Raw genomic sequence first — 25,564 nt, 5'->3', positions numbered from 1 at the left:
TTGCTTACATTTTTAATCTTTCTTTGGCCCCTGGCCATATCCTAAATAAATGAAACATGCCTGTATTGTTCCATCCAGCAGACAGATGATAAAAGGTCTGTTTCAGACTATGGACAAGTCAGTCTTCAGCCAGTCACTTCTAAAGATATGGAACAAGTACAGCAGTCTTTAGGTTTAATACAACCCTTTCACATTTTAAATCAATTTACAATCTTTCTTTGTAATCAGTTTGGTTACTTCCCAAATCCAGTACAGGGGATGTTTTACTGCCAGTTCTTCATTTCTGGTATGATGTTCTTGATAAGGGTTATGTCAAAGACAACAATTCTTGATCTGTGCAGAATCTTTGAAAAAGAATCTCACACAGGTCCTTTGTTTCAATAACGCTATGGATGGTACATAAACCTTAACAACTTATTCTTCTAATTATCTGCCTTGAAGGTCACAAAATACTGTTAATGATGTTCCAAGTAACAAGGACCCTTTGCCTCCTGGAATTCCCCTTGAGAACATACTTGGCTGAAATCAAATTTTATGTATATTAACAATATAATCTTTTTGCAGAGCTCACAAAATAAGACTTACTTGCAGTAGTGAAGACACAACACTTCATAAGCCAATACATAATTCAACTGAGAATACTGATTTTCAGTCTGAATTAAAAGCAACATTAGAGTATAGCTAGTTTCAATATGATTAACACATGCAGCAAGCTAAGAATTCACCAAATACCTAATTACCAGTAAGATTCATTTTGCACATGAATTCAGGAGACTTTCAAAAGATAAATGAAAAACTGTTCTGAAGTGAAAAGTTTTGTATGGTATAGGAGCTGAAACCATTAATTCAGAAACAACTGAAAATCTTAAATTCTTAGATATATCTTCATATTTCCACAGAAAAGAGCCCTTTTTCTTCCTTGAAATTTCTACAGTCAGAAAAAGAAGAACATGGTCAAGGATTCCTGCATGCCTGGCTGTCCATTTGGAGCCATGGCAATCACTTTGCCTGGGCTGGCAGTTCTGGGCAAATGGACACAGTGCATGCATCAGTACCTGCACTCATCTGCAGCTGTTACACAGTCTATTTCACACATTACAGATGCAGATGTACAGTAAGTTTTCTTCATATGCAGTAAGTTTTGCACTTCCAGAAATGTCAAGCTGACAGTGCATTAACTGGCCATTTCTATGAAATCTTCACTCACAAGTCCTAGAAATGGGTGAGCCTTGCAAGATCTATTTGACTACTGACCTGTCATGCCTGCTTGCAGTAGAGTCCTATTTGGCAAAAATTCTCACTAGGCACATTATGAGCCATACTGAAGCATGGCTGTGTTTAAACCAGTAAATAAATCAACCCAGAGTGCCTTCCACGGACCCAAGGGAAGAAGCATGATGCTGATGCTGTACTTTTTTCACAAAACAGGTTGGCCCTGTGTGGTGAGTTGACCCTGGCTGGGTGCCAGCTGTCCACCAAAGCCACTTTGTCACTCGCCTCCTCAGCTGGGCAGGGGAAAGAAAATATAAGGAAAGGCTTGTGGATAGAGATGAGGGCAGGGAAAGATCACTCTACAATTACTGTCATGGGCAAAACAGACTCAACTTGGGGAAATTAATTTATCACAAATCAAAACAGAGCAGGGTAATGAGAAATAAACGAGAAATAAACCCAATTCTTAAAACACCCTTCCCTCACCCTCCCTTCTTCCAGGCAGGGCTCAACTTCTCTCACAATTTCTCTACCTCTTCCCTGCCAGCAGCGAAGGGGGATGGTGAAGGGGGGCTGCGGTCAGTTCATCACACATTGTCATCACACATCCTCAGCAGGATGATTCACTCTTTCCCTGCTCCAGTGTAGTGTCCCTCCAACAGGAAACAGTCCTTCACAAACTTCTCCAACGTGAATCCTTCCCACAGGCTGCAGTTCTTCATGAGTTGCTCCTGTGTGGGTCCTTTTCATGAGGTGCAGTCCTTCAGGAACAGGCTGCTCCAGTGTGAGTCTCCATGGAGCCACAGGTCCTGCCAGGAGCCTGCTCCAGCACAGGCTTCCTGTGGGGTGACAGCCTCCTTTGGGCACATCCACCTGCTCTGGGTGGGGTCCTTCACAGGCTGCAGGTGGCTCTCTACTCCCCCATGGATCCCCATGGGCTGCAGGGGCACAGCTGCCTCTCCATGGGCTGCACCAGGGGCTGTAGGGGAATCTGCTCTGGTGCCTGGAGCACCTCCTGCCCCTCCTTCTCCACTGGCCTTGGTGTCTGCAGGGCTGTTCCTCTCACACAGTCTCACTCCTCTCTCTGGCTGCAATGGTGCAGGTTTTTGCTCCTTCTTAACTCTATTATTGCAGAAGCACTACCACTGTCACTGCAGGGCTCAGCCTTGGCCAGTGGAGGGTCTGTCCTGGAGCCGGCTGGCATTGGATCTCTCGGACATGGGGGAAGCTTCTGGCAGATTCTCACAAAAGCCACCCCTGTAGCCCCTCCCGGTACCAAAATCTTACCATGGAAACTCAAATCACACTGCTTATATTACTTACTGGGGCAAAGTCGTCTTGTCCCTGGCATTGTGCTAGTGCAGTGTCTGGGAAGTTTACTAGTTGGCACAGGACTAAGCCTGGAGTTGCTACCAACTAGACAATACAGATGGTTTCTGGATGGTGTTTGAGGCCATGCTCTAACCCTGTTTATTTTACTTCTCCTGATATCACTCACAGTTACAGTAAAGAAGTCACAACCAGGAATAATGGAAGAGGCAGGCAAAGCCATCTGTGTTCTGTGGGACTTGGCCACTCCAACAGTGGAAGAACCAACAATTTGTTTTTAATGTTTCTTCATCTGTGAGGGCAGTGTTTGTATTCTGCGTTAAATTAGCTTCTTGGACTTAAAACTCAGGTGTCTCAAACTGCTATAGACCTTCCTGTTCTTTCTAAACTCACTCATGCCTGTGCCTTCTGCTTACAGCTCACCCTGCTTTCACCTGTAGGCAAAGTTCGGTTCTCACACAACCACTAAGCAGCCCACACTTCTGGCCCCATGGAGGGATTTCTATGCATAACCACAGACAGGCATAGGCAGATAACCCCTGCTATTATTTGGGTTTTAGAATAACAACAAAACAGTAGTTCCAAATTCACCAGTGAAGATAATTTTCTAATGAATTTGAGTTCTGTAGGTGATTGAAATTTCCTTTGAACTATGGCACAAGCTCAAGTTCTTGTTAGACATCACATAATCCATGCATATGTTAGCCATTTTACAAATGCTATTATTCAAAGCTGGGAAGCCTTCAGGAATATTCACACCTCCACGTGTTGTGGTTTAACCCCAGCTGGCAGCTGAGCACCATTGCAGCTGCTCACTCGCTCCCACCCTCCCCGGTCAGGAGGAGGATCGGAAAATCTTCAGCCTCATGGGCTGAGGTAGGAACAGTTTAACAATTCAAACAAAAGAAAATATATTAATAATACTAATATTAATTATAATAAAATTATATAATATAATATATACATTCTATATTTATAAATTACATAAAATTATATAATAAAGTTATATAATTATAATAAAAACAATAATCGTAATGAAAAAGGAAAGGGAGAGAAATAAACCCCCAAAAAGCAAGCAGTGCTCAATACATTTGCTCACCACATGCTGACTGATGCCCAGTCAGTCCCCAAGCAGTGATCAGCCTCTTCTGGCCAGCTCTCCACAGTTTAAATCCTGGCCATGATGTTCTGCTGTATGGAATTTCCCTTTGGCCAGTTTGAGTCAGCTGTCCCGACCACGTTTCCCCCCAGGTTCTTGTGCACCTGCTGGCTGGCAGAGCATGAGAAACTGAAAAGTCCCTGATTCAGAGTAAGCACTATTTAGCAACAACTAAAACATCAGTGTGTTGTCAACATTAACATATATTCTCATACCAACTTCAAAACACATCACTGTACCAGCTACTCAGAAGAAAATGAACCCTATTGCAGCTGAAGGCATGACAACAAGAAAGAATAATTACACGGGAGAAATCTTGGCTGTGATACTTATATTCCACTGCCTTATGGCATTTGAACATCAAAAAACCCATTACTAAGCCATGTAGAATTTGTATTTCTTTATCTCACAACCCTCTTCTTCCCTAGAAGGGTCGCTAATGTAATCTAAGGTACCCTAAAGTATGTGACACATGTACATGTAACTAGAGATTATGACAAAAGACCTATGAGAGGCAGTGCCCTAGTGGACCAGAATCGGGTGGCCAGGTGTTCCCACTCTGCAACCAAATTGAGCCTGCAGTCAACAAATGCCATGAATTTTAGAGAGCTGAAGGGCTGTCCAGAGATGGGTGTCTGTTTTAGGGGGAGATCAATGTCACCTGAAGGATGTTTCTTTCCTCAGCCTAGGTGTGTGCTCTGATAAAATATGGAGCTGCATCAAATGTGTCTGAAGTCAGTGACCACTTACTGATGGAGGACTCAGACATGCATACAAATACACAATATGTTCCCCTAAGCCCTACTTCTTTAGGAGACTGGGCTATAACCTTGTTTACTGCAAAGGACAAAGTGATTTCTGCTCAGAGCTGGTTAGAATATTTTTCACCATTGCTTGAGTGCTTTTAAATGAATACTGTTATTTTCCTTAAAATGGACTATTTTCAATAAGAGAAGTACTTGCTTAGACGAATGCTGTTATGAATAACTATTTAAAATAACTATTTTTCAGCTTGACAGATTGAACTGAAATTTCAGTTAGAAATTCAAATGATGTTTTATTGGTTTGCAATGCCGGTATGTGTTCTTTCAGGTCAATGCCACCTCTGTGTTTGGCCTCCATATTTTCAATTTGTTTCAATGCCGCACATGCTTTGTTTTGAATAAAACCAAACAAAGCAATAATTTGGCCCGTGATGAACTTAAAGCAGTATTTTATACTAGATAACTTAAAATGAATCATAATTATCTTGGTACATCAGCTAAAGTTATATGTATCACTAGGCCTTTTACTGGGATTAAAGGTAACCCTTGCATCCATATATATAGGTGACCCTTAAATGTGCAGAGCAATGGATTTAAAGCTATGCATGTAAATGTTTGAACCACTGAAGCATAATATAGATAAACATGGCCCATATTTGTTGAAACAGTGTACAATGAAACATAATCATGTGGAAATATTTTTGTCTTTTAAATGTCAACCTTGACTTAAAAATGAATCACTCTTCTTTCTATACATTCTTTTGTTTCTAGCTCCGAGCAAAGTTTAAAAGTGCCTTCACTTAAAACTAGTGTGGGGAGGAGGAAGAGGTAAATTCTGCAGCTGAAGGTGGACAGAAGTAGCATTTCTTTGGCAGCAAAAGTAAGTAATTTTTGTTTGGCAAAAAGGGATGCTTGTATTTGCACAGATATTTGGATTATAAGAAGGAGCCCTAGGAGAAATGAATGAACAGACAGCATGCAGGTGAAGTCTGAATGCAAATCAAATGGCTCTGAAATGTGGAAAACAATTGTCCTCAGATTGGATGCAGTCCCATATTGGATGCATTTAACTTTCTGGACTTAATGAGTCATATGGACCCAAATGAGAATACCCATGTGCATGAAATTAAGATCTGAGTATTTAAAATGATACCACCACATCAGTTCAGATCAGTCTAGTGTTTTAAACTTCAGCATTTTCTTTCAGGGAGACACCACTACAGTTTAAAAATGTTGGCAAGCCTGAAGGTAAGGTATTTAATTCTTAAGCAAATAAGATTTTAGTATCATTAGCTCCTGACAGAAATCCCTAATTAGTTTATCTTTTGCTTATAATGATATAGTATATCCTCTGTTTATAAAGGGGAACAGTTTATATCAAGTGTGCAGGAGTAACAACAGAAAGTTTTAAATATTTAACATGTATAAATTACTGCATTATTTTTATTCCAAAACTGATGTCATTCTAGAGCCTTGTCCAGGCCTATTTGAGAATTTCTGTTTAGGCCATTTCAAAGTATCTGAGAAAAACATTTCTATCTGAAAGTTCCTGGAAAAAGACATTATAGATCCCAAGGCCAATATACATCTAGAGATTGTGGGAGATGCTCATAAATCAAAAGAAATGAACAGCTGAAATGTTCATTCAGCTCAATTAATGGTAGGAGTACTCAGCACCTCTGAAAATTAGCTTACTTACCAGATGCCTAAATAAGGATGGATTGGTACTTTGAAAAATGTGAGCTTAATAAGTCACTTTTGTAAACATTCAGCAATGTTTGCTACAGTATTTCCATCACCCACTACATTCAGGGAGGAAATAGGAGCTCTGGAACAACTGCAGTTTATGCTTCTAGACTTGATCCTGACACACACTGCATCTGGAGGCTTGCAGACTTGGATTCCTGTCTTTTCCAGAGCTTTGTTAAGCTCAGTGGTATACAACATGCTAAAATCGCTGTTGTTTTCAGGACTAGAAGCCAAATTTTATGGAGAACCCTTTTTCCGCATGGAAGTCTTTCCTTCTAGGAAGGTTTCAAACACAGCAATCAGCTCTGTTCTGCTCATCCTGTGGTATTGTACAGATTACAGTGGAACTGGCAAGCATCTTTCTCTCTTTGCTAACACAAGTAGTGAGGAGAGTTTTACAAGACCCATCAGTGAGTGTTGCAATCCAGGCATACGCCACAGCAAATTGCAATCACTCTAAGAGCAAGTGATTTCTCTGGGGACTTCAAAACACATGGTGCAATGCGGTCTTTGGCACTTAAACCTTGCCTTACTTCAATCAGTGGAAAAAAAGTCAGAAAAATTAAAATAAAACAAATTTAGATTAATGTAATCTCAGTGATGAAGGTATATGCTCAAACTTCAGGAAATTATTTTTTTCAGCCTTACATCAGCTCAGCTGTTTTGCATATGCTGGCCTTGGTTAATTCTGCTCTGTTTTGGGGAATAGATGTTAGTATGTTTTTAATATTTGTTTCATATCTCTGAGATTTACAATTGATATGTATACTTTAATACTTTTGATAACATAATATTTATTCCTAAATCTCTGGGAAGGTGGCCATCCCTCCAGTCTTATGTGGGTAAAGCCAAGTTTATGTACGTATATATACACATGCATGAAATATGCATTTTGTGTTGCGGCTATGGCTCCTCAGTGCGATCTGGAGGCAAAGAACCTATTTAGCAGGATCATGTTGTACACTGGGTAGGATGACTGCTGTGAGAGAACTGTGGCTCTGCCCACAACCAGCCTTGTAGGATTGAGGTTCCATTGAATGGCTAAGGCTGGCAGGCACCTCTGGAGAGGGTCTAGTCCAGCCCCCTGCTCAGGGCTGGGCCAGCTACAGCAGCTGCTCAGAGGAACACCCAGTCTGGATTTTAATACCGCCACTGATAGAGATGGCATGGCTGTTCAGGACAACCTGCTCCACTAAAGACACTTCTTATATTTAAATGGAATTTATTTCAGTTTGTGCCCTTTGTGTCAAGCCCTGTCACACTGTGAGAAAGAACTACTACAGTACTGACAAGTCGTGAGAAAGAACAAGGTGTGGCTGGAGATGGGGGCCATGCGAAGGTAGGGCAGCACTTTTCCTGGACAAACACCCTTGTTCTAGTTCCTAAAGATGAGCGTAACAGAGTACAGTGCAAGCACGGGAATGATGGAGCCAGGGAGTGGGCACGGACTGCAGAGAGACGTCAAGACCACCCAAGGCCCCCAAAGCCCTCCAACCCATTTCCAGAAAGGTCTGAAAGATCGGACTGCGTTTGGTAACTAATTTACATGGGAAGTGAGAAACCTGTCTTCAGGGTGGAGAAAACCTATCCATAAAAAGGTACCCTTCCCAAGCCTGGGCAGCAGCCCACAGGACCATGAGCGGGATCAATGCCGGAATCAGGTCTGGCCATCTCTTCTCCCCTCTCTTTTCCTCTTTCTTTCTCTCTCTCTTTCTCTCTCCCCCTCTTTAACTCATCTTTTCCTTTCTCTCTTCCCTTTCACCCTACCCCTATATCCAAAACCCACTAAGCCATGTGCTTACATAACAGGTCAGGGACTAACAAAACAATTTCCACGCCAAGCGAGCAATTCACTAATGAAACCTTCTGACTGTTCGCGGACCCTGTGACTTCTATCGCTCCTTTGGACCACGAGCGTTTACGAGCCCTGGGTGCTCCCTTCGCCTTTCGGGCGGGACATCACACACACCCGAATCCCGCGGGCCGGCAGGAGAGCAGAAGCTTTGCCGCCGGCGGCCCCGCCCTCCACGGCCGTACCACCCACTCCCTGCGTGTGTCGGGAAGGGGAAGAGGCGGAGCGGTGGCGCAGCCGGAGCCGTCCCCTCGCCCCGCTGCCGCCCGGCCCCTTCCCGGCGCGGCCCGCCCCGCCCGCCATGTTGCGGCGGCGGCGGGAGCGGCGGGCTGGCGGGCGCACGGAGCATGCGGGGCGCACGGAGCGGGCAGGGCGCGGAGCGGCGTCCCGCGGGCGCGCACCCCGCGCAGTGGGTGCTCATTGCCCCAGGTAACCCGGCGGGTCCGCTCCGCGGAGGGGCGGCTCTGCCGCAGCGCCGAGCTCTCCCGCCCCGCTGGCCGGCTCGGGCCGGAGGCGGGCGCTCTTCCCCGGGAGCTGGGGCAGGTGCCGGGGCTGCTGCGTGCGGCCGGTCCCCGCCCGGGTGTGGTAAGGCCGATTTGAGACACGGCCTCTGCACGAGGCCCCGCAGGGTACCCGCCCTTCCCCTCCAGAGACCCGGTTTCCCTCGCTGGATCAGTGCGTTTGATTTGTACGTGTTGTTAAGGTTTTGCCACGTGCTCTTGCCACCGATGTCCCTGATGGGTCTCGCTGTCCCCTCCCTGGAGCTGGCGGCCTGTCTTGCCTCCATCCCCTCAGTCCATTCCTGCATTTTTTGAAGGAAACGGTTTAGTGCCCTCAGCCACGGCTGTCAAACTAGCTTCAGCCCTAAGCCAGAGTGAGATCTTGTCTTTATTCTGAAGCAGCAGAGCTCCACATGGCAGCTCTGCAGGTATCCACCTGCCATATTCAGGTGCAATAACCACCAAGGCCTTAAGCTCTGTGTAGTGGAGGCTTGGTCTCTCCCACTCAGCCCTGAATCAATGCGAGGATGCCTTTGCTCCCTTACATGTATTTCTGCCATATATCAGGTTTAAACAAGGAGATCACAAAATGCTTTTCTGTTAAAGAGGATGAGTGGAACAGGATGTGCTCAAATGCCAAGACACTAAGAGGAAGGAGACATAATTGCCTTTTCTAGTTTGCTTTTTAAGGAAATGCGACTTCCATGATTATCTGTGGGCTGGCTTTGTACTGTGGCTATTTCTTAGCCCCACCCATAACTTAAAAGTGTTAATAACCAAACGTGATAAAAAGGAGGAGTTCTTTGGAGTAATTTTATGAGCTTTGCCTGTGATGATGTGAGAAATGCTGTAAATGGCATCACTGAAGGAAAGGTATAGCAAGAGCTTCGTTCAGCAAAGGTTGAAGGCAGGAGCTCAGTCTTGAGACATACACCCATAAGAAACCAGGCTTCTCTAGTTATATGAGAAACAGAACCAGTTGTCATGATTTCACTGATTCCTCTCTTCCTCTTGTTTTTGGTTCCACCCTTTGGTATGTGACATGCTTGGTGCCTAAGAAAGGAATTAATAAAGTGAGGAATTCCTTTTTTAATACTGACTCTATGCAGACTAGGATTTAAAGCTGAATCTTGTATCAGATGACTGGTTATGCCAACAGATGTCCATACTGTGCAAATATTTACAAATATGCTTAGCTTATGCATGAGTAGTCAGTTCTGTGCAGTAAGTTAAATTCTTCAGTAAGTGTTTGCAGGATTGGAGCCAGAGCTTGTAACTTTCATGAAGCCAGACAGTTTGTATTACCAATTATGCCAGCACAGCTCTGACAAAATTTATATAGTACTCCAGACCTGTAAGAAAGTTTATTAAGCCTTAGTTGAACTTCAAAGCACATGGTGATTTTAAAAAAAGTCTGTGGCTGATAAATTCAGAACTCCACAGCTGATGAGACTAGCCAGCCATATGAATGAGACTGCTGAAATGAAACATTTAATGATTTTAGTTTGGTTTTAGCATTTTCAGAAAAGAGTTTAGGTTAATGTTATCACTTTTCAGACTTTTGTATTTCTTAACTGCTTTGTTGAATGAATCTCAGAAATTTTTCATTCACTGTTTAGCAGAATGTGTAGTAGGAAGACCTGATTACTTTCAGGAATAAAGATGGCTGCAGTTGGATTTAGAACAAAAATGCCCTTTGATGGTAAAATTCTACTCATATGACAATCTGTATCTTCATCATACCTGTATGGCATTGTGCTACATACATACATAAAAACAACTGGTGCAAATAAGTACAGGATCTGTTTCTGGATGTGAGTTGAATGCCATTTGTTACTGAGTCTACCAGCACCTTCTGGTTGTATGCAGCCTGTTTATGTTCTTGTATCTGTGGCCATTATCCTGTGCATAGCAAGAAGAAGAGGCAAGGTGTGGTTTCATTCTAAGCAAGAAGCTCCAAGACTTTTCTTGAAGTAAAGGCGTTTTCTAAGGTCTTGGTTTCAAGTGCTTAAGTTAGTTTGAACTAGTCACCTGGGTAGCCTGTCTCCCAGAACACCTTGAAAGGTTCATAACATACACCATCCTGCCCAACCTAGTAGCATCTCCACTTGGATGTATGTCATTTATCTTGCTTTGATTGTGACTAGTTCTGCAAGAAGACTAGATATCTTAGTCTAAAAAAGAATGAGGTCTGTAAGGAGTATAGAAGTAAAACAATGGGAACTGAAGCTTGCCATCTTAAGTGTCAGGATTTGTCAGTCATTCAGACTTAGAAGTTCTACTGTAGCTTCCTAGAACAAGGCAAAGATACAGCTGGAGGTCTGAGTGATGGTGCATGTGTTGCTCTGATTCCTTAGTTACTGTGTGCTGAGAATCCGTTTGACTGTGGTTTTACTGCTGATGTGACATGTAGAAACACTTAGCTGTGAAAAATACTTGTAAAGCAAAGGTGAGATCCTTTCTTACTTGGCTTTCAGTGACTGACAACATCAGAGTGATACCAAACACGGCAGCTAGAAAGCACGCAGATTTCATTTCGTAATTGCCATAGAAAGTGAGCAGAGTATGCTGTCTGCTTTAGTATTGAAGGTTATGAAATTACTACTTTTTTTTTTTTCGGTACACACCTATTTGCTGTTATATTGCATGGACAATAAATTGCTGCTCTGCCATTCAGAGCATGTGTGATGACTGAGGAGATAAATTTCAGTTCTATTTCTGATTTAGTAGTTTTTATATTGGTTTCAGTGTTCTGGAAACAGCTCAGAAACAAGGAATCTCTTCTGTCAGGTAGAGCTGCCCATGTTCTCTGCTGAAGTCATGATTCTGGCTAGAGGAATAATGCAGTCAGAGTGGGGTTTTTTTACCAATGCTGTGAACTGTTTTTAGAGGGACAGACTGTCACTTTCTGTAGCAAGTGATTAATTCTGTCATGTTTCCAGTACTGTAAAAATTTGATAATTAGTGACCCTCTCATGCCTACAAATCACAGACATAGGTACAAACCATATGCTCAGCAGTTAATTTGCATGGTTTGTAGAGGTGGGTGAAGGTGGGGAGGGGAAGCAGAGTTGACTGAGCTGAGAGACAGAGCTGATATTCCATCAGCAGGCCAGTCTTCCCATGCTCCATTTCAGTCAGTATTTGCCTGCCTTCAATCTTTCCTATGGCATTCTTTCCTTGTCCACTGTTGTTATCAGCAGGCTGGTGACAGTCCTTGCCTTCGCCAACCCTTCTGCCACACCAAGAGACTTGGGCTGTTTGGCATGGGAGAATCGCACAAAGGGAAGTCCAAGTAGGAACGGAAAAGGAGAGTCTCAGACAGTCATATCTGAGCTGACTGCTAAGCAACTTCTAGGTGAGATAGCAAATTTTACCATTAGAAGTGGTAGCTTGCCCTTGGCCTGCTGAGATGTCTTGTGATAGCGTTTCTGCTGATACTTGCTTTTTTTCCATGAAGGCAGGACAATTCGACATGCAAATAAAATCATATTTTTGTTTTGTTTTTATACAAAGCATGATGGTTCCTTGGTTAGGGATTGAACCACCAAGGGAAGAACAAAGAGGAAAGCCAGAAGTGGTGTGAGAGGAGTTAGGAAGTGCTGGTCTGGTTGAGAAGGTTGGGTGAGAAGAGAGTGGTTAACCATGTTAATCACTCCAGAGAGGCTGGAAGCTGCTGATCTACGTTGTGCGGCCTTATTGGGAATGTGTAGTGAAAGACTGAGAAATGGATGTGAATGGCCAGGAGAGAAAACAATGAAGAAACAGGAAGAGGGTAGAGGGAGGGATTGGTCTTGTGGAGGAAGGTGAAAGGAAAGAAAACTTGGGCATGTTGGTAGTGGTAGAGCTGTGCATGCTGGGCTTGGAATAGAGTCAACTCTTCAGGCTGTTTCTGCAGTTGCAGATTAACTGTGCAGTGGATATACAGGCACCACATTTAGCCTGAGGCAGGCTCGGCTCAGAACTAGCAGTTTATTAGTTCAAGTGCTGTGCCATGTTAACACATCTCTGCTGTTTCCAGAACCAGCTTTGCTGTGCAGCTGCTTTCAGGCAGTGTCTGAACTAATAAGTCCTGATGGACCAAGCTGGCTCTGCGTAGACCCACTTGGGTGTTTCTGTGCTGTGCTCCATGTTCCAGGAGATTTTATTAGCTTGGCTGGAAATCTGGATCCGAGCTTGCTTTGTGCAGAGTAGTTGACGTCGATGGTTAAGAAGACCTCCCGAATCTGGAGTTCTGGAGGAATCATGATACAGAGACACCAAAGTGCTAACGAGTCCTGAAGGACCCACACGGGCTTCATCGGTGGACGGCTGAGTTTCCAGATAGTGCTTTTCTGCATTTCTAGTGGTACTTGGGTAATCAAGGCTGTTACATTACCCATGTATCCAAATTCTGCTTGAGAATGTAGAAATTCCTGTACAGGCTTTCTGTTGTTGGTCTAGCTACTGAACAGGTACAAGAGAAAAGTAGTAGCTCCTGGTGATTAAACCGTGGCTCTCTCATGGCTACAAAGTTCCTAATGATGTGCTTTAGTAGAGCAGATTCTGTCTGTATTTACTGAGTATCCATGTACTTTAAAAAAAAAAAATCCTGCTACTTTTTTGTGTGAATATAGGAAATTTCTACTTGCCTTTTGAGCTGGGCCCATGGAGCTACCATTTTTTATGTGTTCTCTGAAAATCATAAGAGCTAGAAGTTATTTTCTAGACTGAGAAATACGGCTGAGACCCCATCTAATTTTAGGGCTATCTAAATCTAAGGTCAGGGCTTTGGAAAACTCTCGAATACTGTGGTAAAGTCACTGTGTATGACATAGATCTGATCTGGGCTCTGTATAACAAATAAACATTCTTACATAATGGCTTCGAACCAGTCTTAACCAGAATCACACTAGCTGCTTAACAGGATTGGTGTGAAGGACAGTCTCTTTTTCAGTATTCCTCAGGGATAGGTGTTACGTCAGAACTGGCACTATTTATATCCTTCACTGGTTTTAGCAAAGAGGTCAGGAACTGAAGGCAGTTTTCTAAGTGTGGTGTTCCACTCTACACCTAGAGTTAAGACTGATATATTTAATATATTCTGTCTTTGTCTGTATTAGGAAAATAAGTAGGGGTTAGCTGCATGCTGAAAATTATTTTCAACATTTATTTTTCTGAGCTAGACAAGTTTAACTGAGCACATTTTTTCAGTCTGCTGTTTTCTTCAACAGTAAATTGATTAGCTCTTTTATTGTTTTATGGGAACTGCCATATGAATAGAACTGAAAGGGTTGCAACAGGGGAGGGAAATTTAACAATCCTATTATTTTTAGGAATTACTTATTCAAAAATAAAAGGAGCAGTTTCACATTAGACTTGGCAAATTGTTTGAACAAATCTCATATATGCCGAAAGTCAAATGGAGACAGAAATAAATGGACTGTGATGCCAAACCATGGGGCATCAGCACATATTAAATTGATCCTCCATCCTTTCAATTGAGACTAAGAAACTTTTGTCTCCATGCAGTAACCGAGGAAGTATTTGACTTGAAAATTTTGGGTCATAGTGAGAGAAAGCATCATAGCAAAAGAAGCTGTGGAATACTTAATTCATGAAAGTAGTTTGCTTTAAAAACAGAAGTAGGTAGGTTTTGCATTAATTTTTTTTTTCCATCCTTGCTCTTTGATACATGCTTTCATTTAGTGTTTAAAAAACAATTCAGTTTATCTGCTACGAAGTAGATCACACTGCTGGGATGTTAGGGTACTTGGATCAAAAATTGTAATGATTGTCAAAATTGGGCAGAACACTTGAACATTAATACTTTCCAGAATAATTTAGGTAAAGAACTTGGAAATAATGTTTATGGTAAACAAATATGTATTGGTTTTAACAGCTGAGTCAAAACATCAGAAAGCCTATATAAAATATGTGCACATATTGATATACCTTTTTAATAAGCTGAATGTGGATATGCTTAGTTTAGAAGTTAGCATTCTGTGGGCATATTTTACTAAACCTCCCCCTAAACTGGCATTTGCATCTCCTGAACAAAGCCTTTTGCCTGCAGGTAATTTGCACTATTTCTTACATGTCATCTCCTAAAAGGCATACTGAGCTCTGCTGTGAATAAAGCAGATAAAACTGGCAAGCTTAGGAGCCAGAAGGAAGCATAGCAAATAAAATAACTGAAAAGAGATGTTTTAATGTGTAACACCATCTCCCACTTCTGCTTTCTGCCATCTGGCTTGGAAGAGACCAGCTTATGCCAACTTAGGCCTCTCTGCACATGGGAATAGGGCTGATTCAGCCAGTAATACAGCTGCACCAGTGGTGACCCTATAAATATTGAGAAGGGAAGTCTGTAGTTTTTATCCTTTCGAGTGATAACCACTTCTTGAACTTCTCAAGACTGACCTCCCCTTTATTCAGCTGAAACTGTACACATTCTGCCAAGCATCTAGACTTCAGTAATGGATAAATTAGTACTGTCCATTGCTAGTGAGTCCACGAACATGTTTTTGTTTCTTTTTTTGACATAAGAAGTGAACTGTGCCAGCGTAAGGGGAAGCCAAAAGATGCTTTCAGGCATAAGTCTTAAAATTTAGCTGTATTGCATAGCTGTGTCCTGGAGCAAAAGACCATTCAAACTGTCTAGTAGCATTTCTTTGTGAAGCAGTGGTTAAGATAGAAAACAGTGCCATTTTTAGATACTATCTTTTACTGTAGAATGTTCTATATTATGTCACATTGAACATTATTTCCTTACGGCCCCAAATAATAAATGCCATGATAACCAAACTGATAATCATTCTATGTCTTACAATAGGCATGCAAAAAGTCCCCTTACTGAAGTGAGTGCTATGTACAGTCAAAGAAAGAGTAAGGTGGTGAGGTAACATCAGGTTTACATAACTGAATAACAATTAAGATATTTCCAAAAATCAAGTGTGGGCAAGTACAAGCCCCTACCCTCTACGTAAGCACCTGCAAAATACCGGCTATTTGCAGAGGTACTGTTCAATGCTTCCCTGAGTATCGTGAGCCAGGGAAGCAGCAATGTAGTCCTGTGGCTCATCTCCTGCTTTCTCAACTCTGTAAATTCACGTATGATTTGGTTCTCTAATTAGTTTACACTGGTCAAAGACACCTGTGTCACATACGGAGTAGGATATATTCTATACCATCTGCTCCTGCCGTGGGTTCTGTCTCTTGTTCCATTGAGCTTACTGATAGGATTGAAAACTACTTCTTCATTGTGGCTGGTTATTTCTCAGCTGGATCAGTGAACTGAGCTGATTTGCTGTGGGGACGTGAGCTTGCTAGTTTTGGTGGAAAAAAGCAGCAGAGATGCAAAACAAAAAGGGAGCAGAGTTGGGGACCCCAGGACTGCACTTTTCTATGGCCTGTTGTAGGAACCCAGATCTGTATCAGCCTGTGGTCTTTGATCCTTTGAAGCCATTTATGAAACTGTATCCTCAGTCTGTGCATACCTGAATTCATGTATTATGCTTACAGTTAATTACCTTGTAACATACAAAAATTATAAAAAATTTGGGTGATACAAAGTACTGGATTTATTAATTAATTTTCACTGGGCTTTTTTCAGGGCATACTGCACGACAAAGGACATGGGCACTGAATTGAAGCCATTTTCTTCAGGGTTGAGATTCTAAAAAGAACACAAACAAAATGTTTATTAGATCTAACCTATCTATATCCTTAGGCTACATAGTTTAAAGTCTTCCATAAAATGTCTATTTAATGGGCTCCATCATAATGTCTCCATCTGACACACCTTTCGTGCACAGTTAGAAGTTAAGAAGGGAATGGAAAAGACTTGTGTAGGTGACGTATGGTTTAATATCTGTTTTTAAATGAAATCTTAACTTTATATTTCCAGACTTAAATAGTCCTTTTTCTTTGCAGGGTGGTGGTGGTTGGGAAATTTGTGCTCTCAGAGGGTTTTTTCCTCTTACGCAATTGACAGATATTTACAGCCTTTTTGCTTGCTTGGCTGGCAGCTTTTTGCATGGGAATTCCATATAACTTGATATTAGTCTGTTATATATAGTATTCTATAAGCATTTTTTTTAAAAAAAGAAGGTGAACAGACTTTGCATCATCCATAACAGTTTCACAGATCTTAGTGGGAGTTTTACGTTGTTTTTCAATGTATTTATGTTCCTGTACCAGGTAACACTTTTTCTTTCAGTGACCAAATTCATTAGTGCCTCATATCTATCCATTGTGGAAGAAATTATTGCCAGAAATCCTTTGACAGCTGGTTCATTTTCAATTTGTTCTGTTTATGTATCTTACAGAATTTGCCTGGTTGTATGTCTGACCTCCATGAAATACAATAATCTTTTCTCCTTTTCTGTAGTGGAAAGCTTCATTTAAGCTTCCCTAGTCTCTTTTGCTCAGCTTCAGGATTCTGAGGATGTGTCTGTAGACTCCAAACTGCTGGATACATCGTGTACATTTTTAGGTGGACTTTGTGTGATCTGGTTAACAGTGCACAAACAGTAGACAGTAACTTGAGCAAAGGGGACATAGTTACTGGCCCAGTGTTGGAATTGTCCTGGACTGTGTTTAACTCGGGACTCCCTCCGCTGGTGTAGCTGTGGTGGTGCTGCATCCGGATAGCACTGCAGTGCCAGAGGTGTCTGTAAGCAAGGAGACAGAGCCATATACTTGCAGGGGATGGTAATAGGTGGAATTAAGCTTTAGGTGGGTTCAGCTGCCTCCTGGAAGTGTCTGCCTTCTGTCTTCCCAGGCAGTTTAAAGAGTGGCTTGCTTGCTGGCCTCCTTGAGACAGGATTAATTTAGCCCCTCTGTACCCTTCTATCAGTTTTGTATATCATTGTAGTCTGTTGTCCTAGGAGAAAATCATGCTGTAATGACACATTAGTAAGGTGACCTGACTGTGGGTCACTGTTGGTAGAGAGTGTACTCTTCAGAAAGGTCTTGCCTCTCTCCCTAAGTATTCTTGTAGATGAGCAAGTTTCTCAGGGCTGAGCTATGGGAACTGTTAAAATAACCATAGTGGCAGTCATCTGATGTTTTCCTTTAGAATTTTACAAAACAGCACTTCCTGTAATGTTACTTTTTTGTTTGTTTTCTGTAAGGTGATTTCTTATCTGGATGTGAATTTTAAAATTGAAAAAAAATTCCCAACCTAGTTTAACTCTCAGTTTTGCTAGAAAATGGCTACAGTACTGCTTTTAAAGAAGTCTGTGTTTACTTAGCTGTGAGAGATCCTTGCTGAAATACAAGGCCTGATAAATGTAATGGCATTAAAGAAATCCAGTTACCTTTCCTGGATAAAGTCCAGAGCACAAGTAAGTTAGGTTTGGACACCTAACATCAAAAATCCCTTGCTCAGCATTTTCCTAGCCATGAAGTATTTAAATTCAGATAAATAGGGCCTTCTTTGCCCTTAAGGCCATGTTAATATTGCATCCAGTTTTCCAAGCAGGCATTCTCCCAGCTGCCTCTTTTTTTTGTCTGCCAACTTGACATATAGTAAAGCCAATCTATAACAAAAATATTCTTCAGATGCCCCTGGAAATGGAGTGGAATGTTGCCTACATTTTGAGGAAATTGAATGTTAAAGAAACTCAAAGCAACCATTTTTGCCTTTGCCCAGCCCTTCCCTTCTTCTTGTGTGTGTGCATGTCCCTTCAGGCAAACTGTTTTCCATGGCAGCTGTGTGGAGAGTGTGACATAAACTCTGATCCCATCGGCTTGAGATACTGGGACAGAAGCCTGCAACTCAGACTGTTTGTTAGGGTTTGATCCCTGCTGTCCTCATGCAGTGGTGACCGCCTTGGAGCCTGAGAAGCACCAAAGAACTCCATGGGCAGTGCTCTTCACATGGGGAAGAGCTGGCAGGGCCAGAGGGGCAGAGCAGAGGGTGCTGAGCCTGGGGGATAGCATGGGGCAGACCTGGATGATGGAGGGCGGTTATCTGGGTTGGGAAGGTAGAGGATTGGTGAGGAATAGAAGGGACAATGTATCCTTGGGTTTGTTACACTGAGTGCTCCCTACCTGTAGGAGTCTCCCAGGCTTAGCAGAGATGGATGAATTCAGTGTTCAGGAAGAGAACATCTCAACCTAGTAAAGATGCGAATGTCATTAAAAACAGCAAATTAGGAAGGATTGTCGACTTAATTGTTCACAAGATGCAACTTCAGGCTCAGCTGGACTCATTCCCAGTGTTCATCAATCTATGCATGAAGAAAGCAGAGCAAGTGAGCGCTGAAAGTTCCTTTGGGTTTTTTTTTTGTTTTGCTTTTTGTTTTAAATTTTGAAACTCGCATTTACTGTGTATATTTTAACATGTTCATGTGAAACACATCAAAGTAAACACATGCAGCATGTTTCTTTCACTGTCATTAATCACTTCAGTGTTTTAAAAAGTAACAAAAAATACACTAATGTTAAACTGTGGTCAAGAATTGAAATATACACAGCTCTAGAAATTGGAAGGTCGCCTTTGCCAGGGCAAATGTAGCTTGACAACCGTGTGTTTATGTATCAGCATGTGAAGCAAGTCTGGTTAGCAAATACGGACTTTTTCCATTAAAAGCCCTCAACTTTTACTGAAACTTTTTGAAGCAGTTTTTCAAGCCACCTGAAGACTCATTTAAATTTTGAAGGGAAGAAAATTACTCTAAATCCTCTGAACCACTCTGAGAACTATTACTCTCCAGCACTTTTATCACTAAATACATTTGGTTTTTGTGTCCTGCATATGTCTTTATCTGGGCAACTTCTGTTAGTGACACAACTGAATAACAAGGAGTGAATATGACGGTTGAGAGTTATTTGGGGTTTTTTTTTTTTTTTGCCCCTGAGGTGTCAATGAGCAGCCAAGTGTGAGAAGTCCACTTGTCCTTTTCAGGTATGTTGGGGCTTTCAGCCAGGGTGGAGGACAGCTACTTTCGGTTGTTCCTACTTCCCTGTTTGCCAAAGAGCTCTGCCAGCTCCCTCTTCACAAACCTGCTGGATGCTACTGAAAGGGGAAGGACAGTGTGGCACTTGTGTTCCTTTGAATAGTCATGCGGTCTGCTGCTATTGCTCCTGTCTGCTTTCCTCGGCAGCACTATAACGCAAACATCAGCCTGATCCCTGTCAGTCCATTCTCTGGGGTCTGGATACTGGTTATATATGTGAAATGTTTTAGTAATTTTCCTTGCTCTGATGAATGCCTGTATGAAAGGAATTGGGACTGAACTGGCAGTGTGCAGGCTAAGAAGGATGATGCTGTCATGGTGCTCTTTACTGAGATGTGGGAAGTTGTTTTCATAAATATAAGTTAGACGTTCCCTACAAAGAGGACTTGGATAGAATATAATTAAGTACTTATAGATGTGTTTTTTTGTACTTGAGTCAGCGTCCTTGTGGTAGCTGTTTCCTTCTTTTTTCAGTTTCACAGAAAAAATTATACTTTTGTGGCTCTGCTTTTTGTCTTCTGTTTGTTCAAAGATACAGAAAAGAGAATAACTGTAAGGGGCTTAAGCCAGAGGTGCTGTATTCTCTCAGCATCTTTTACTTGTGGGGGGAATTAAATGCAGTCTTTATTTTTCAAGTTTGTACATAACAGATAAATAAGTGTGCATGTTTTTCACAGATGTAACAACTAGAATAAGCTAATTCCTGCATAATCTGACTTCCTGAAAGCTTTAAAGGATCACAGTTTCTTCCCAAGTTTATTTTACCGATTGCACTTTTTTAATGTCCAGATTGTGCTTGGCCTAACTAACCAAAGCATTCTCATTGTCTTTGTGACTAATCAGGGCAGCATATCAGTTCATCTTACTTAACTGGGATGTCAAATTTAGGAGCTCTCTTGCCTGAAGGCTCTCTACGGGGAAGTGGTTTTCAAAATCTAAATCATCCCCAGGTGCATATCTTTCCTGTGACAGACAGAGAGTGCCAGGAAGTCTGGAATCATAATTTAAGTGCCTTGATCAGGTAGGATGAATTGGGTTGAGGCATATAACTTTTAGGCAGATGTGTGTGTGTGTTTTCAAAAAGTGTCAATCCAATTAATTCTGAATGTCTTGGAGAAGCAGATGTGAAATACTTCACAACTTAATAGTTCATAACTTTTTCCTCTCCCCTTACAGAGGCTGCTATTGACCCCCCTAAGACACCTGACAGCGAACCCTTGTTTACAAAACTGCGCAATCCAAGCACAGGCAAGTTCTGGAATTGTGACGTGAGCCTGTTAAAATTCTGGTTGATACTCTCCACCACCAAAAGATTCATATTTCGCAAAGCTGAAATAATGATGATAGATACAAGTTTTAAGTGCCAAAGATACTGCTCTTTATGCCAGATAGTTAATGCTGTGCAAACATTTAGGATTTCTTTTATAATTTTAATTGGTCGAACTGTTTATTCATCAGGAATATTGGCAGCACAAAAAAAGGGGTGTAATTTAAGTTCTGTTTTTAAGTGCATTAGTTTTGGGGAGCTTACAGTGTTGGGTGTTGAGTCCAGGCTTTTTTTTTTTAATCCAAATTTAGTCTTCTTAGCATTCATTTTATGCTTTAAAATAAATAGAGTTAGAAGAAGTGATTCAGTTGTACTTACCGAGCTTTTTGGGTCTTCTCATTTTTAAGTCTTAATTTTCTTTTCCTGGCCCAGATCATGGTGTCTCTTTTCTCCTTAATAGAGGACGAGGCACTTTGAATTCAAAATACATTGGAAAGACCAGCAAATGCAGGCAATAAAATGACACCACCATCCCGTGGTTACTTTCTTCTAGTCAGATTGTTCTTTTTGCCAAGGATTTTTATTCTATGATCAATTAATAATTGGAGTATAAGATACTGCAACAGAAACTTGCAGTAAGCCTTTGTTAGGGTTAACATTCTGTTTGAAAAATGTTTGTGCTTGCAAGATGTTTCATGCTGGTTTTTTATCTTTGCTTAAGCTCGTTTATTTTCTGTAGATTTAAGTTTTATGGTGTTGGTCTGAAATTGACTGCTTGTATTTCTATGTATTTACATATATATGTGTAACTGAAGTCTTCAGATACATTTTAGTGTGACAATATAGGAACCGTACTTGTTCTTGAAAGAGGAAAATTGTCCAAAATAATAATACAGAAGGTAAAATCACTTCTTCATCCTGTTATTTATTTCTTGATTGCTCAGATTTACAGTGGGAATATAAAGCCACATCTATTTTCTACCTGTGTTATTATTTCTTGCTGTAGCATATTGACTTTGTAGTTTGTTATGTTTTTAAAAGCACAGATGTTAATTTGTTTTTCCTCTGTGTGAAAAGAGATCTGTTTACCTTGTAGAATCAGAGATCTTGGGAAAGTTTTCTGGGGAAAACCTAAAGTGCAATGATTGCCTGGGTGTGTTCCTTTAGCATTTACAGGACCTTATTTATAGGCCTGCATAAACTTTCAGTTATGTTGCCTATTACAAATACGAAGTCTGAAAATGGAAGAACTGAGACCACACTATTAATGTATTTTCCTTACCTTTGGGTCTAACAGATGAATTGTTGATGCCAGATATTGTATAGATAGGCACTGAAGGGCTCAGAGCACTATAGAATTCATGCTAACCACGTTATTAAATAAAAACATGCTTCGTCCTTTATATAGACAGGTAAAAAGGACAAATTTCTATCCCTTACAAAGACTATAAAGTAGAATCAGACTGCAATTCAGAAGTACCACAAGAAACGTTGGAGAAGTTGTGAGCAAAGCTGCCCAAGTTCTCTCTCCATCCCCTGGAATTTCTGTCTAACAGTACTGTGGTGACTGTCCTTTTAGCATAATGACATAAATTGAGAAGCTGTACTTAGGTAATAAGAAGGGTCCCTTTCCTAAGATTTTGTAGCTCACCACTGGATTTGGCTAGCACACTCACTTGTAGGAGTCTTAAGTTGTTCAGTCAGCACTTCTGTGAGTAGTTTGATGTGGTGCTGATCAAACTGTGGTGTAGACCCTTGTTGAGGGTGCACATGGTAATGATTGAAACCTCTGTTCCCCCTTACGACTACTCGTTGCTCCTTTCCTCCCCTACCCAAAAGAAAAATTATCAGAGAACTGAAATTATATCCTTAAGTGAGGTTAAACATCTGGCCAGCCTTTTGGATAAAGGGGGAAAAAATGCATTATCAGTGATTTTTGGGAATTCATGTGTCTGCCCATTTTAGCTGACCTCCCTCCACACCTGGGGGTGTCTGCAGACTGAGAAGAGCAGTGCTGATGTCAGCTTTCAGGGCTTACACTGAGACTTCTCTGAGCCAGCCCATGATCTGCAAGCCAGTGCAGCTTTGCAATTTATGTGTTTTGAGCAGGACAGCCGTGCTGTAGTTGCTCTTGTTTCTTGAAGATAGATTGATAACCAAGACAGAAGCAGACCAGCCAACAGACTCAGCAGACCACATTTCAGTGGCCCCTTCTGTAGATGTGGCAACTTCCCATTTTAGATATGGAAAATGCCAGTCCTGTTTGCAATGTGTTTGTCACCCTTTCATTGTAACCCAAAACTAATGTGAAATGGTAGAGCTGTGCTATGGGGTGACCTAAAATAAACCTTGTCTTTTCCTTTCCAAACTTTTAAGGTTCAGATGGGCACTTCAAACCAACTTCTTCTAGCTTCCTTGTTTACTTTATGCATCTACCCATACTGAGTCATCACAATCCATTTTGGTGCACAAAGAAAAAGTATTTCAAATTGTCCATGAAAGGTTTGAAACTTTTGTTCCCCTAACCCAGAGTCTGATCTTCAAGACAAATGTGATGGAAGGAGAGGGAATTCTCTTGTTTTCCACCTTCCCCCTTCACTACAGAAAAAAAGCTGATTTCTTGAGTGATTTTGATTTGGGTTTGGATCAAAGGCTTTGTGTTGTAAGATGAACTATTCACACATCTTATTTATTGATTCAAATTCAGTTTCGTTTATAGAGCTGGTAAATGAACATCTGTATATAATAGTGTTTTTTGTCTGAGCTCTCTTTGTAGTGAGTTTATGTAGAAAGTGTGTATGTTTGTGTGTCTGTATGTATATAAGGCACATTCTTCAAACATATTGGGTATTCTTTTGATTTTTGTGAAAGCTTACAAACACAAACCAGATTTCTTTTCAACAGGGGAAGCAACCCTTTACTTATTCAGCAGTGGTGCACAGCAGCTGTTTGAAGTAAAAGCTTTTCACGAGGAACATCGGTCCTGGTTTATAGGTCAGACTGTTCAACAAGGTGAGTTGGATAATGAATCTTTCCCCCATCTTTAACTAATGTTTGTACACAGACCTTCCCTCTCTCTTCTAGTAAATTTACAGGTGTTTTTCCTTGTTGTTTGAGGCATGCTGCATCATATCCCCACCTTCTGATAGACTCATTTGCCATATGGATTTAACCAGGGCTTGGGGCTTTGTCAATTCTCTTTAAAAGGTTGCCTTTGGCAGCCTCAATTAGGCAGATGTTCATTTGTCATTTTTTGAAGGGGAAAGGAGGGGTAAGTAATTCAATTGTATTTAAACTGAAGTGCCATAAAATACTTAGCTTTCCTTGTCAATCACACCAGCAAGTCCTCTGTGTAAGTTAATAAGTATTATCCTATGGGAAAGAAAAAAAAGGGCTAGAACGCCTTAGCTAGCTGAGCAAAGTGGTGTGTTAGAGCTCCAAGCACTGGAATGTATGGTCTTGCATTCTTTTAATTATGTCTTTAGTCCCCAGCCTGAGTGCTGGCCTCTCAGGAGAGGCCTGCTGTCTGAAGCTGCCATTTCAGTGTTCTCTCTGAAGTGAGCTGGTCTGTACCATCTTGGACATTCTGTGATCCTGCTCGCTGTTCTGAAAATGAGGAGGAAACTTGTGTAACTGCTTGTGACAGCTTTCACAATGCCTTTTCAGTAAGGATGTTATTGTAGCAGTGTTTCTCTGCCACCATGTCCACAGACCAGCATGTCCATAAGTATTAATTCGGGAGATTAAGGTATATTTATTTTATTCCTTTTCATTAGAGAAAAGTCCATTTATAGTAATAAATAAAAGCAGCCCTTCCAGACATATGCCTTCTTTAATGGTAATGTCCCAAAGTGTGTGCTAACTTTTAAACATCCTCTGCAGGCACATAAAGCAATGCAAGCAGTGTGTCTCTGAGCTTTTCCTTGTTCCGTCTTGGGGATGAGCCAACAGACTGGGTCTGCTCCCTTCTCCCAGTCATGTCCACATTGTATTCTCTCTCTCCCTTTCTAACCTTTATTTTGGCCCTTGGAAAACAGGAACTTGGATTGCCTTAAGGAATCATGCCCTCAGGTTTTTTTTTAAAATACAGTGGGAAAATGTTTCCTGAATGTTATGGCTGCTGTATCTCTGAAACGGTCAGAAGAACAGCACAAAATGCTGTGTGTTTGCAGTTAAAACAAATTACCTGGTTATCTGCAGAGAAGGGCAGAGGTCTTTATACACCTCTAGTGAGTCTGAATCTTTAGAACAAAGGAAAATAACTCTTCCTGGAGGTTCAGTGGAAAGCAGTTGAGTAGAAGCTTTGAGAAAGTGGCAGTGGGTGTTTTTTCCTTCCGGTTTCAATATCAAAGCTTTCATGTTTGTAAGTAGTTTTGATGCTTGCTTTGCCTCACATGGAGCATCATGTTAGTAATACACGTTAGGTTGGATATCAGCTTTGCCCAAACCACATTCTTCCAACATGATCTTTTGTTAGTTTTAGGGCCATCATAATAGCATTTCCTTTTCTCTAATGATCTTAGTCATGTGACTTGAAACAAAAAGATTACATTTATTTGCTTTTGGTTTGCTAATTACTGTCAAATTGTCATCAATTATTTGGTCTCATTAGTGAATTTCCTTGATGTTACATTGTTTCCAATTATCTGCAATTATACAAAAAGCCTGACTAAGCCATTGTCCTGCAATGAACTCCAGATGGGCAGAGGTGTCTGTTTCAATGGGAGACCACGTTCTTTCTTTGTGTGTAACCTTGAATGCAACACACTGAGCCATATTTTCTCAT

The 25,564-nt window shown here is 41.4% G+C and overlaps 1 protein-coding gene across 3 annotated transcripts in view; it reads left to right on the top strand.

Annotated features, from left to right (window-relative positions):
• Positions 1 to 8,388: 8,388 nt before the first annotated feature.
• The window catches only part of RNASEH2B (ribonuclease H2 subunit B), a 44,503-nt gene continuing 27,327 nt past the window's right edge, over positions 8,389 to 25,564 (top strand). For all 3 annotated transcript variants that reach the window (XM_032099713.1, XM_032099712.1, XM_032099711.1), the window contains exons 1-3: positions 8,389 to 8,494; positions 20,688 to 20,759; positions 23,683 to 23,790. In XM_032099713.1, coding sequence (XP_031955604.1) covers positions 8,413 to 8,494; positions 20,688 to 20,759; positions 23,683 to 23,790 — 262 coding nt within the window. In that variant the 5' untranslated portion in view covers positions 8,389 to 8,412. The remainder of the gene's footprint in view (positions 8,495 to 20,687; positions 20,760 to 23,682; positions 23,791 to 25,564) is intronic.

This window comes from Corvus moneduloides, chromosome 2, assembly GCF_009650955.1.
Source record: "Corvus moneduloides isolate bCorMon1 chromosome 2, bCorMon1.pri, whole genome shotgun sequence".
NCBI classification, from domain to species: domain Eukaryota; kingdom Metazoa; phylum Chordata; class Aves; order Passeriformes; family Corvidae; genus Corvus; species Corvus moneduloides.
The sequence above is the reverse complement of the archived record's forward strand: the minus strand, read 5'-3'. Positions and strand labels throughout refer to the sequence as shown.